The sequence below is a fragment of the Sphaeroforma arctica genome, assembly GCF_001186125.1.
Source record: "Sphaeroforma arctica JP610 unplaced genomic scaffold supercont1.198, whole genome shotgun sequence".
NCBI lineage: Eukaryota > Ichthyosporea > Ichthyophonida > Sphaeroforma > Sphaeroforma arctica.
In genome coordinates, this window is record NW_014040360.1 from 93,747 (window position 1) to 105,932 (window position 12,186).

General features: G+C 39.1%; 2 protein-coding genes across 2 annotated transcripts; one reads left to right on the plus strand and one right to left on the minus strand.

The window, feature by feature from the left end:
- Window positions 1–3,019: 3,019 nt before the first annotated feature.
- Window positions 3,020–3,925, plus strand: SARC_03755 (hypothetical protein). The gene has a single exon (XM_014302448.1). The coding sequence runs from the start codon at window positions 3,131–3,133 to the stop codon at window positions 3,740–3,742; it is 612 nt and encodes a 203-aa protein (XP_014157923.1). The 5' UTR covers window positions 3,020–3,130; the 3' UTR covers window positions 3,743–3,925.
- A 217-nt stretch (window positions 3,926–4,142) lies between these two features.
- On the minus strand, window positions 4,143–9,283 carry SARC_03756 (hypothetical protein). Its single transcript, XM_014302449.1, has 7 exons — window positions 8,968–9,283; window positions 7,429–7,870; window positions 6,788–7,136; window positions 6,351–6,572; window positions 5,715–5,832; window positions 5,209–5,292; window positions 4,143–4,974 (listed from the first exon to the last, which is right to left on the minus strand). Exons 1-7 carry the CDS (start codon window positions 9,107–9,109, stop codon window positions 4,829–4,831), a joined length of 1,503 nt encoding a protein of 500 aa, XP_014157924.1. The 5' UTR covers window positions 9,110–9,283; the 3' UTR covers window positions 4,143–4,828.
- Between the last annotated feature and the right edge of the window lie 2,903 nt (window positions 9,284–12,186).

The window sequence follows — 12,186 nt, forward strand, 5'->3', positions numbered from 1 at the left end:
ATATATATATATATATAGATATTCATATATATATATGAATAGCATATCTATATATATATATATAGATATTCATATATATATATGAATGCATATATATATATATGAATGTATATTTATGAATGTATATTTATAATGTATATATATATAGTAGGTGTCTGGATGATATGACGTCAGCCTTTCGCTACACTCAAAGCATCATGAATATCAAATATTAAGGGAAGATCTTGAGATCCAAGGAAATGTATAGCAAAATTATGATGGCGCCTTCAATAGTTTGTACTCTCACAGTTATGATATGTCTGCACACCGCAGCTAGTTTACCTTTGCGTATGGCTCTGGTAGAGGAGTTACCAGCAAGTCTATTTGGGATTCCAGTCCACCTTTCAGACTCGATTCTTTCCGCGTGTCTTCTTCAAAAATGTGTCCGTAAGTTCTATTGGGCATGTGGTCTACAGATGCAAACATTTGTACTCTAGGCTCAGTGACATACTGAGGATCAACTTCCTCCAACGAATCATGCCCATGGTCACTGCTGTTAGACATATTTTGTAATCAGATCAGATACAATAGACACAACTAGTTGAACAAGTAATTCACGATCCTTCACCGAATCTTCCTTCGCAGTTGTAAAGTGGTTTAGAGCTCACTTCGCAGTTGTTGATTTTAATGATCAGAATATGTATATATGCCCTGATAACTTTTTTTTCCAAATTGATTGCGTTGCACCATTTCCATCAACATTTTTGCTTTCTTCGATCCTCTCTCTCGCTCGCTACTACTACTAGCTTTACTACCCACAGAGAGACTCTAGTAACAGCCGTACAGCTTCACATAAACACACGGATCAGCCACGCACAGTCTGACCAAAGTACAACAGATTTTTTTATTAAGAATCACTTGTCACATAATACATAATCATATGGAATTGTGATAGTATGTATTTCAAGACAGAAAATAATACAATAATCAATAAATTATTGATGTGTAATGACTAATGAGGATCGTCTACTCTGAAATATTGCTCGAGTCCAGGGACCAGTACTCATTTTTGACTCCAGTGGTGAGCACTGAGCAATGACTAGTGAGGCGTGACAGTTTTTGCTTTTTGTTTTTTCGAACTGTAAGTGTTGTGACTTGTGATAGTGACTGTGTCAGTGAAGTGTGAAAAATGATGAACACTGAAGACTGAACAGTTGAAAAGTCTCAAGTCTCAGACTCTCTCAGGCTTTCAGACAGTCAGACTCACAACAACTCAACAACAACACAAGAAGAGAGTGAGTGACTGACTGTGAGTGGGCGACAGGGCGAAGACCGGAGCTGCTCCAGCGAGTACTGACTCCAGAGTCCAGACTCGAGAACTATGTACTACTCTAGAGAGAGCAGTGTGGACTCCACGTCCACAGTCCACAGACGGACCACAGGCCACAACTCCACACTCCATAGTCCACCTCCCAGTAATATCAAATTTAAAATATGTGTTAATTCAGTAGAAAGTACAAACTACAATGTACATACAGTACTCATACACCAATGTTTTTTTTAAATTTTTTAAACACAAAAAGAGTACGCTGCCGTATAGAAATACAATAAATAAAAATGGAATAAAATTATAAATTATAGCCTTCTATTGGCGATTAAACAAAAGAAGCTTGACCACTATAAAAATATTTCCCGGTTAGTGGTTACTGCTGGTAGGAACCCTTTTTAGAGTAGTAGAGAGTAGAGAGTAGTCTACAGTCTACAGACTACAGTTGTCTTGTGAGTCTACACTACACTCTGCAGTCACTTCAGTCTGTAGTTTATACTCTATAGTCTATACTGAACAATGTACTACCAAATACCAATTGAGGAGAGAATACACACCCAGTATTCATCGCTGTTGACAACTTGACAACTCTTGTTGAGTCGTATGTTGACATTCATCATAATTCAGATCATTTTTTAAAGCATTCTGATTGAGCATAATCATGAATCAGCACATTGCCCGAGGCTCCAGCTAGAAGAGTGTGTCATCGCACGAGGCGGCGGGTACGCGCACACCGGCCAAATGGCCACTGCTACGCCGGCGTCCACAGTCAGACAGTCCCATCACTCCCACACGAAAAACAGTAGTGATGACCGATGACTGATGAGTGAAGGGCTGAAGTTTAACATAGTTTCAGCCTGAATACAGTCACGATAACCCAACACAAGACAACAAGACAAGTCAACAAGACAAGTCAACAACAACACAACAATAAGAGAGTGAGGACTGAGAACTGAGAAGTTAGAAGACTCGAAGTCGGAAGAGTGAGAAGAAGAATGTGGACTGTGGACTGTGGACTGTGACAGTTTGTGTGTGTGAAACATGGCAGTAAGTGTGGAACACTGGAACTGCATCCTTTTATGAAAATAGTAGGCTAATGTCTAATGGTTAATGGCTAATGACCCAGGGCCCAAGGGTTTCAGGGCATACTCCCTCTCTAGAGAGAGAGAGAGAGAGAGAGCACTGTAGAGAGTAGAGTGTAATTTGTGAACTGTGAAGTGCAGACTGTAGAATGTACTGTGTATATTGTAGTCTGTAGCAATGTAGCTGTGTACAAACTAAATAAATACAACAGGCAACTGAATGTTTTATTTAGTAGGCATATGACAAGTGACAACTGTACAGTGTACATAACAGTTGTTTATTTTTATAAAAAAAGCATAGTCTGTTGTACATATGAAATTATGAATCCAAGAGACCTAAAAGCAATGAATCATTGAATCGAGAATCCTAAAAAAAAGCCAAAGATTCTTGTAAGGTTATATTCTAAGCAATGACACAAAAAATTGAGCCAGTAGTAAAAGCTCTCGCCAAAAGGGTTGCTATGTAGTCTACAGTCTACACTCTACACTACAGTTTCCGTTTCCGCGTTTCGAGTGATTCGACAGTATGTATTTATATTTATTTCTTTATTTTGTAAATACAGCCTTCGATTCAATATATAATTATTTTTATGTAGAAGACCATGTTTTTTTTAAAGTGTTCTATTAAGGAGGCAATGTTAAAAGTTTAAAATAATAATATTTAGTAGAAAGTCACCTAAGATACTGTCAGTGTCAGATAGGGATACTTCAACTCAACAACTTTAAATCTCATTCAGTCAGCATGAAATTGTCTACCGTACTCTTTCCCGTCGCCTTGTTGTGCACTTCACTCTCAGTGGCAGCGGCAGCATCAGCGAATACCGCCGAAGAGGAAGAGACCTCAGATGGAGGGTTTTTTAGTGGTATTAAAAACACATTCAACTCGGTCAAAGACGCTTTCACAAGCGGTGTTGATAAGATAAAGCATATCGGTGATAAGACTTTTGTGCTTAACAACACCAAGGACACAGAAGCGTGGGTTGCCATTGCTTACAAGCACACTGGGAGTGAACAGACAGAAGACCTAACTAGCGTAGCATGGATGGAAGTCAAGCCTAACACCGCCAAGGATATATACACGAGTAAAGACACCGATACGTTCTATATATATATCAGTGATAAGAAGGGCGTTGAGGGTTTGCAGCTGTTTAACAGTGCTGGAACGCCTGCCGGGTTCTGTGTTTCCAACGATGATCATACTATACAGGTCAAAGATAGCGAGTACGAAGTTTGGAACACATCTGGACTTACAATGCCGTTCCAGAGCAAACAGGATTCCTGTTTCGAGGCTGGAGGTGCCGTAAAATCTTTTCAGCCTGTAACTTACACCGATGAATTAACCATTGTTTACTAAATTTCAGATGGCGACAACGCTATAAAGTTCAAGGCATCTGTGATGGTGGAGAATTGAATAGAAACTACATTTTCAAAATACCTCACGAGGTAAATATTAATAGTAAAAGCACGAAAATACTACAATTGATAGCTCAGTACTTCGGCGCTGTATTCAACACATCGACTTTTATTAATTCACACTATTCTAGTTGAAATCGAATCAATTTGTGCGCACCTCTCAGCGTATGTGTAACAAATCATACGAACGACTACCATGGCAGCGGAACTCAATTTGAAATAAAGCGGAATAGATTTTAGAACGTCGAAGGTTTCATATATTGGCTGAAGTTATTGTGTATCGTGCATAGATTTAAACAAATGAACTATTATATTAATTTCTTTGTAATTGGACTACAGGAGGATTGTCACCAGTACACGTTCGACTGTGTTCGAAAAGTGCATGTTAAATTGGAAGGATAAAACTACTATTTATTCAGCTGTATTAAATTGTATTGTGTTGTGGTGCTGCATGTGCACCTCATCCGCATCTAGATTTCCTCACAAGCTCCAGCAGAACGAGCTCTGTGGTGTCCTCCGGCGTTCGTTCAAGCGATAAAACTACTATTTATTCTGCTCCTTCATATCGATCTGCCGTGCTCGATTGACTCATCCATAATATAATTAGAAACGGCTCACATGTATTCCACGCCATCTCCAGGGAGCGCGCACCTATCGTTGTCCAACTATAACTAGGCGCTGAATGATGAATGAAACCTGACGACGGGTTTAAGAGCTCCACTGAAACAGACTTAGTAATATTGTATGGCAATCTACCAACCAATAAAGAACTCTCCATCCGTGTATATGCCTACGCGGCATCTCGCGATAATTTCCATGTTACTCTACACAGACAAAACTGTCCCGATTCTTAGCGTATACCACCGCTGGGCCAAAGGGCGCGTACACTACCTACAAACTGAGTGCGAGAACTCTTAAATAAGAGTTGAACACAAACCGCCCGGTCTGTACTCAGCGCAGTGGGTGAGCGCGTGTGTGACTCTATCAATGGGTAGCAGGCTCGTTACAACACCCGATTTTGGTCCAATCAGAAGCCAGAGATTCGAAGTGGTTCGGCAGAGAAGTCGAAAATCTTGATATTGTTATCATCCGAACCCGACACAATCATGGAATCGTTGAATTGCAGTGTGTTCACGGACTGGTCGTGGCCCTGGAGAGTGTACATGCAGTGACCTGTGATGAAGGATGAAGGCGTTAATTTAACAAAACATACTAAACATATGTTGAATCACTGCGAGAGCGCGTGACCTCTACCGTTTGCCAGGCCTGATATTGGATGTATACGACAGACTAACACACAAGATAATACTCTTTAACAAAACTCATTCTACGGCAAGTAAATAAGAGAAGCACACCATATATAAAAGCTGGTATACTAGCGCAGAATCAACTCGGTTGGTCACATACCAGTTTGTCGATCCCAGACCTTGATGGTACCGTCTTCGCTGCCGCTGACGATGCGCAAGCTGTCGAATTGTAAACAGTTGACGCCTAAGAGATAATACGGGAAACAATGTCAGAAAACACAGAAAGTCAAAAATCAAGCACGATCTCGAGTTAACGCAGACTCATCGAAATTGTAAAATATATATACATATATATGTAGTATTTATATTTAATATACATAAATATACCATGTGTGTCCTGCTTTAGTAGACATAGTACTGTGAACGCTTCTAACCAGTTGATACAACTAGACAAAGCACACGGGCTTGTTATAAAACGTCATCAAATCCCAAGGATCAGAGACGAATACAGCCACTAACCGGCACCAAATATTGCCTCCCACAACACCAACAACATGGCATATTCAAGACAGTATAAATGGATGGCAAATCTTAGCGATGTGTGATTTAGTAACGCCGTAAATAAAGTATGAGTATCCTAGCATACAGATGTTTGCAGATGCTTACCGATGGTATGCGAGAAGAGTGTGTTCAGACATTCACCAGTCTTAGTATCCCATATCTTGATGGTGTTGTCGAGACTTCCGCTCACTACGATGTTGTGGGAAAGCTGTGCACATGTGATCTGCAACATGCAACAGAAACAAAAGATAAATCCAAAAAAAAATTGTGAGCAAAGGATACCTCATAGTACTCAGATAGATATAACTGAGTGATAATGAGATGAGATATAGAACTATAGTTCGATGGGCCATGCGGAAAAGTGCCCGAACGGAGAACACGGGACTGGATAGAGACCGACCACATCCAGCGACGAACCAGTGGACAAGCTCACAATACTAGCCCGCCGGGACAAGCCAACAATGCTAGCCCGCCGCAACAGTCGTGAACAGCACTTTAATATGCATGCTAAACAGGCCACGGCCTGTGTATTAGCCAGCATGCTAACACTTTGATATGATATAACTCAATATTTGTTAAGTACAGGAGCAACAATACAAGGAGCATGCCCCTATCCTAGCATGTGCAAAAACGCTCGAGCACACGGGACCGATATACCGGGACGTACCTAACTGTGTATGTGAAGCACGCGACAAACTGCTACCCTCAGTACAAACATGACACCGGCTCATTACGACTTACCGTGTCTTTGTGTCCCGTGAACGTCGTCTGGCAGATCATAGTCTGCAGATCCCAGAGCTTCAACGTCCGGTCTTCAGAGCCACTGAGCACCTTCCCACTGTGCAGTCTAACGCACGTGACGGCATCGGTATGGCCTTTCAGTTGGGTACACCGACCTGTAACAAAACTCCACACCTGCACAATACTGTCCGACCCTCCGGACACGAGATTCAGATCGTCGAACTGTGGGGAAGAGAGATTTGACGTGAGTACTTCATGGCTGGTGATAGGATAAGTATGAGCATCTTAGTATAGATGTAAAGAGTCGCAGCATAGCATCGATCTCCATGTCGGAACACTTAAAATATTGGGGAAGCATCGCAATATGAGCATCTGCCTGGTCTAAATCCATAAACTCAAGCCTTCATGCATATAAGAAGGCAAATTTTATCACGTACCTGTAATGTATTGACCTGTCCTCGATGAGCATCGATCTTTCGCACACAAGCACCCGTACACAGGCACAAGATGCGGATACCCCCGTCCACACACCCCGCAATGACCTTCTTCTTATCAAACTGCAGACACTTGGCTGTGTTCTCCACCTCCATAGTCTTTATACACTCCCGCGTATTGGCATCCCACACACGAATAGTCTTGTCTAATCCCGCGGATACAATACGCGTTCGCACAAACTCTAGGCACAGTACACTGTCCGTGTGCGCGCTAAGTTTGGCGGCCCGGAATTGTCCCTTCCGCCAGTTTTTCTCTACTATCATCCGCTCGGCATACACCTCCTTCCATGATCTGTGATAAGCAATATGGTGTGGTGAGGAGTAAGACTTTTAAAGTGTACTTGAAAACTCTCGCTTAATAGCTGGAGGACTTTGAACAACGGTCACTTGGTGCAGAATACAGTACAGTACATTTTCGCATCCTTTGCTACACAAACTGTAAATATTCGGTTCCCCAATAAGATATATACTTCAGACAGAAAACACCATACAGATTTTCTCCTGCCCAACGCATTCTCTACCCACAAGCAATCACTTATTCTCACGAAAACAAACCAAACCGAATCCCCAAAAGCAATATCTACCTGTCTCTTTTCAATCGTTTGGTCTGTCTTTCACTATCACTTTCTGTCGAGGCGTTGTTGAAGCACCCGGCCATCTCACCCCCGAATAAACGTTTTTTACTATCCGCTGGATGACTATTACTGTCTCCATTTCCACAACCATTGCTCTGTACAATAGGGACTTCTTCTCCGTTCTCCAAGTCCTCGAAATTCATCTCGGTCTCCGCCTCCAGAGGCAACCCCCACCCACACCGTTTGCACTTCTTGTTTATATGTTGCGAGCACATCCTGTGCCACAGGGAATCGTCATCTGCCAGACTCTTCCACTGCTTGGACACCAACGCACTACAACACAGCGACCTAGCGTCGCAGTACGACAGAATGTGCATGGCTAGTTTCTTGGGCAGAGCTGCCATGAAATCTCGTTTGTCAAACGGGGCGATGCCACGTGCTATGCTGGAAACTATCAGCGTGAGAGAAAAAGACATACACGATTATAAGTCGAGAGCACTCTTAAATTGAGACAACTAGTGGGCAGATGTATACATATGAGTAATGGCCAATAAACTAAAACAACCTTTTACGTAACATCAGAGCGCCAATACTTTTTGTATTTCCATATTTGAACATGTATTAATTCAAACACTACAGCAAAATAAAAATGTACATATACGCAAAATTATGTATCAAATATAAACATATATATATAACTAATATATATATATATTTACTTAAACATATTTGAATATACAGACATATAGATATAAATATACATATATACACAAATACATATACATGTACATATACACACACAAATATATATATATATATACATATTTATATATATAAATATATAAATATATAAACATGCAATACATGTAAATAGAACAATATGTGATAAAACAGCAATTTAACAGTATATTAGTGAACCAAAATATACACATGGATCTAGAATATATATATATATATACATACATGCATATATATATAAACATAAAAACATGATAACACATATATATATGGGTATGTAGATAAATAAGCATATATATACATAAACATAGACATAACCACACATATTATATATATATATATATATATATACCTATACATATATCAAATATATCAAATATGTAGGTATACACATACGAGACAAAAAAATACTCATACACATACACATAATATATATATATATATATAATTGTATATATATTATTGTATATATTTGTAATTTATATATACATACATACATACATACATACATACATACATATATACACATACATATACATATATTTATATATTTATATATATATATATATGTGTGTGTGTGTGTGTATGTGTGTGTGTGTTTGTGTGTGTGTGTGTGCGGACTTCAAATGTGTGGATGCGACGTGTACCGTACAGCTTGTTATATACGTATGTACATTTACATGTTAATATATATACATATATATATAGATATATATATATATATATGTACATATAGATATACACATACATATACGTGTACAATATATATATATATATATATAATTTACTACAGATACTTGTTAAACTTACTAACTTCTGGCTTCCGCGAGACACTTGATATGAGTCCAGAAAACACTTGCTTCTGTTGATCATCATCCAACGCCTCAAACCATGTCATGAAGTCCTTTTGTTCCTTGCTCAGAATTGGGGGAACTTTGCTTAATGTCGGCATCTTGCGTTTCTAAATATGATTGTTCGTTCAGTATGTTGAGCACCTAAGACAAATAATGGAATGTCTGCGAGCCCTTACAATAGAAATAGAACTTTTAAGCACAATTTGCAGAGGTGGGTGGTGCTTTTATATATCAGTATCTTGTATTAAAATATCACGGTATCTGTTAACGTTAATGAATATGTACGACTTTTAGAAATATATATATACACTTGTCGTATCACGTATGGGCTTATATTGGAATATTCAAGCCACGACCAGCAAGGCGTCCGGCATATGCTGCCAACTTATGAGATTTATGGAAACGAAGTCCGGCACAGTGTCACAAAGCATACGTTGCAGTATCAGGCGTCCTCTCTACTCTCTCTCTCTAGGCCTCTGCTGTACTACTAGCTAGTTGCTGTTGCTGGTATTTATATATTTACCACAAATTAGGTCAATGTTTAAAATAAAAACAAACACGTCGATTCATATAACAGTTCAAGACTTCAAGGCTCCAATACAAAATCAGAAATGGGTGCCTATCTGATATAGTCCAATAACTGCCTCAGAATATGGCATAGTTTCCAAGCGGATCCGCTAAGTACGTGTCAAGTTTTTCATAGTTTACAACATTTCAAACGAGAATGTGTGTTTGTATTTAACTCCAAGTATAGGGCACCCTAAAAAAGTAATATTCTGTGACCAATTAAAACCTCATAATATTACATCCTACAAATCGCGGGCAAATCTGCAATTGGAACAAAAAATTCACCATTAAATTCACCGTTATTTCAATGACTATACTTCCGTGTAATCAGTATGCAATATTGATGATGTGCATGATACCTAAAAATAGAGATGACGCTACTAAAGCGCATTACTGTAGTACATATTTTTATTTATTTTTCTTCACCCCATCCATATACGGGGTACAAACCGGGCCGGAAATTAAGAAGCTTTCCAGATCTTCTGTATCCGGATTTTTATTTAATCCCAATATTTTATGGCACATTTCCAGATTAAGTATTTCCTAAATGACCTGCAAAGGAGCCAAGGTCACATAGTACAAGCAGAACACCGTCTATACTTAGGAGTCTAACACTACATAGGAATCCTCCAAAACACGATTATTGCGTCTATATATGCATAATTAGTAAAGTTTCAATGTTGTCACGTACAAATATTGTCTAAAAAAATATCATTTATGCATTCTTAGAACCGTAATGCAAGTTACAGCAGATAAATCTAGAAAAAATATGTTTACGCCATTTTTCAAAAGAAAAAGAAATTTGATGTGCCATGCATTGCACGACGATCTCAATTCCTAAACTTTTGGTCAAAATTCACTACATATCCACCCACAAGTGATTACAATAACATTATTATAGTTTGAATATGCTTATATAATTATAACGAAAGTCTGAAAATTATAATGAAGCAATATATTTGAATACGCACTCTAAATGGATGTCATTGATGGGCATGCATGCACGTGAATGGTGCTTTTGAGCAAGTATAATAAGCCCTCTATACCACAATGGTAGGTTCTGAACTAACAATACTTGTATTTATTTTATATGAGATCCCTCAGAAGGTTCAAACTGCTAATACGCGACATGGAAATCCAAGATTTGACATGGTCGAAAAGTGCTCAATCCTGTTCATAAATCGATACACATCTGTATGAACCAGGAGCTATCAACTTGGCGCCTTTGCAAAATTATTTTGAAATGTTTCTAGAGAAAGTCTAGAAAACAAATTAGGATAATATCCAAAACCACGTATAGTGAATTAGGTTTGCTTCTTAAAAATCAGGTCCCCTTAGTACAAGGATGGGGTGTTAAATTATTTACACCCGCGTTTTAAATAAAAAAGGGTGTTTTATTTTAGGAGGCTATGTTGAGGGTTTACCGTTTATCACCGAAAGCGTAGCTGTAAAGTCCCTAATTCTTTTATTGAACTTGAAATCTGTCCGGAACGCTTTTCCCCCATTTGTAGGCCCGAAAAAGGCCCCCAAAGGATCCTAAATAGAATTTTGTTTCAAAAATATAGCATACTTTTGCGGGTCCGTTATTACGGCTGAAAGAAAAGCGGGGGGGTATTCCCCCCCCCCCCCACCGTGGGTGAGTGTGTTTATGTGTGAGCGCGTGTGACTGAACAACAATGCGTATTTGTGGGTGTGTCGGGAGAAAGGGTCCGTCAAGAAATCTCACCTCAGCCTGCCTCAGGCCCCAGCACACCCTGTGAGGATATATTCACATGTTGCTACCCCCTGTGAAGAAACGCTTTTGATCTCTGAGGCGCACCTATATCCCTCCTGGCGGGGGGGGGGGGGGGGGGAGTACAGATGGTCGTTTACTCCTTTACAGCAGGCTAGACAGGTCATGCAAATATATATTTACAAAAGCACATATTTACGGAGGTGGGCAGATAGCTGCAAATATATTTAGCTGCAAATACTGTCTGCACGGAGCTCAGGTGAATGATTCTTCATTAGCTCTATATCCTACTGATTGTACATTGTGAGTTATGGTTTAGGTGCTTTCAGTGGAGGGGTCCGTCGCGGTGGCGGCAGGGGAGGTGGTAGCCGAAACAGTGGGTATTATGACGATGACGATGGTCGCACTGGTTACTCAACTTTAGCTACGGATGAAGATGATATGGGCGCATTCGCACCCAATAAGGTATAATAAGCGTGTCTGATAGTTGTTTAATTATTCCTACCAATGTTGGCTTGTTAGATTTCATTGTATTTTTACACCCTGAACGTCCAGACGTATACCAATAAAGATAAAGTTGTGCCTGGGATCTTCAACGTTCAAATATAGTACTTCAGGTCAAAAACGATCCGAAACGTACAAATTCTTTCTCAGAGTTGTCTTCCTGTGTAACGAACATGTTTGCTTAAAACTAAAGAGGTATTGTTGTTACCCATTAAAATCAATACCATATATATATATACATATACATATATATATATATATATATATATATATATGTCGTGTGTGTATATATATATATATATATATATATATGTGTGTGTGTGTATATATATATATATATATATATATATATATATATATACTATATATACA

What these genes read in the sequence shown, in the direction of transcription:
- SARC_03755 (XM_014302448.1), top strand. Translation starts at nt 3,131, where the DNA reads ATGAAATTGTCTACCGTACTCTTTCCCGTCGCCTTGTTGTGCACTTCA.
- SARC_03756 (XM_014302449.1), bottom strand. Translation starts at nt 9,109, where the DNA reads ATGCCGACATTAAGCAAAGTTCCCCCAATTCTGAGCAAGGAACAAAAG. An exon ending in CTCGCGGAAGCCAGAAGTTA is followed by an intron (nt 7,871 to 8,967) that starts GTAAGTTTAACA and finishes TCACGCTGATAG; the next exon opens with TTTCCAGCATAGCACGTGGC. An exon ending in GGTCTGGGATCGACAAACTG is followed by an intron (nt 4,975 to 5,208) that starts GTATGTGACCAA and finishes CCTTCATCACAG; the next exon opens with GTCACTGCATGTACACTCTC.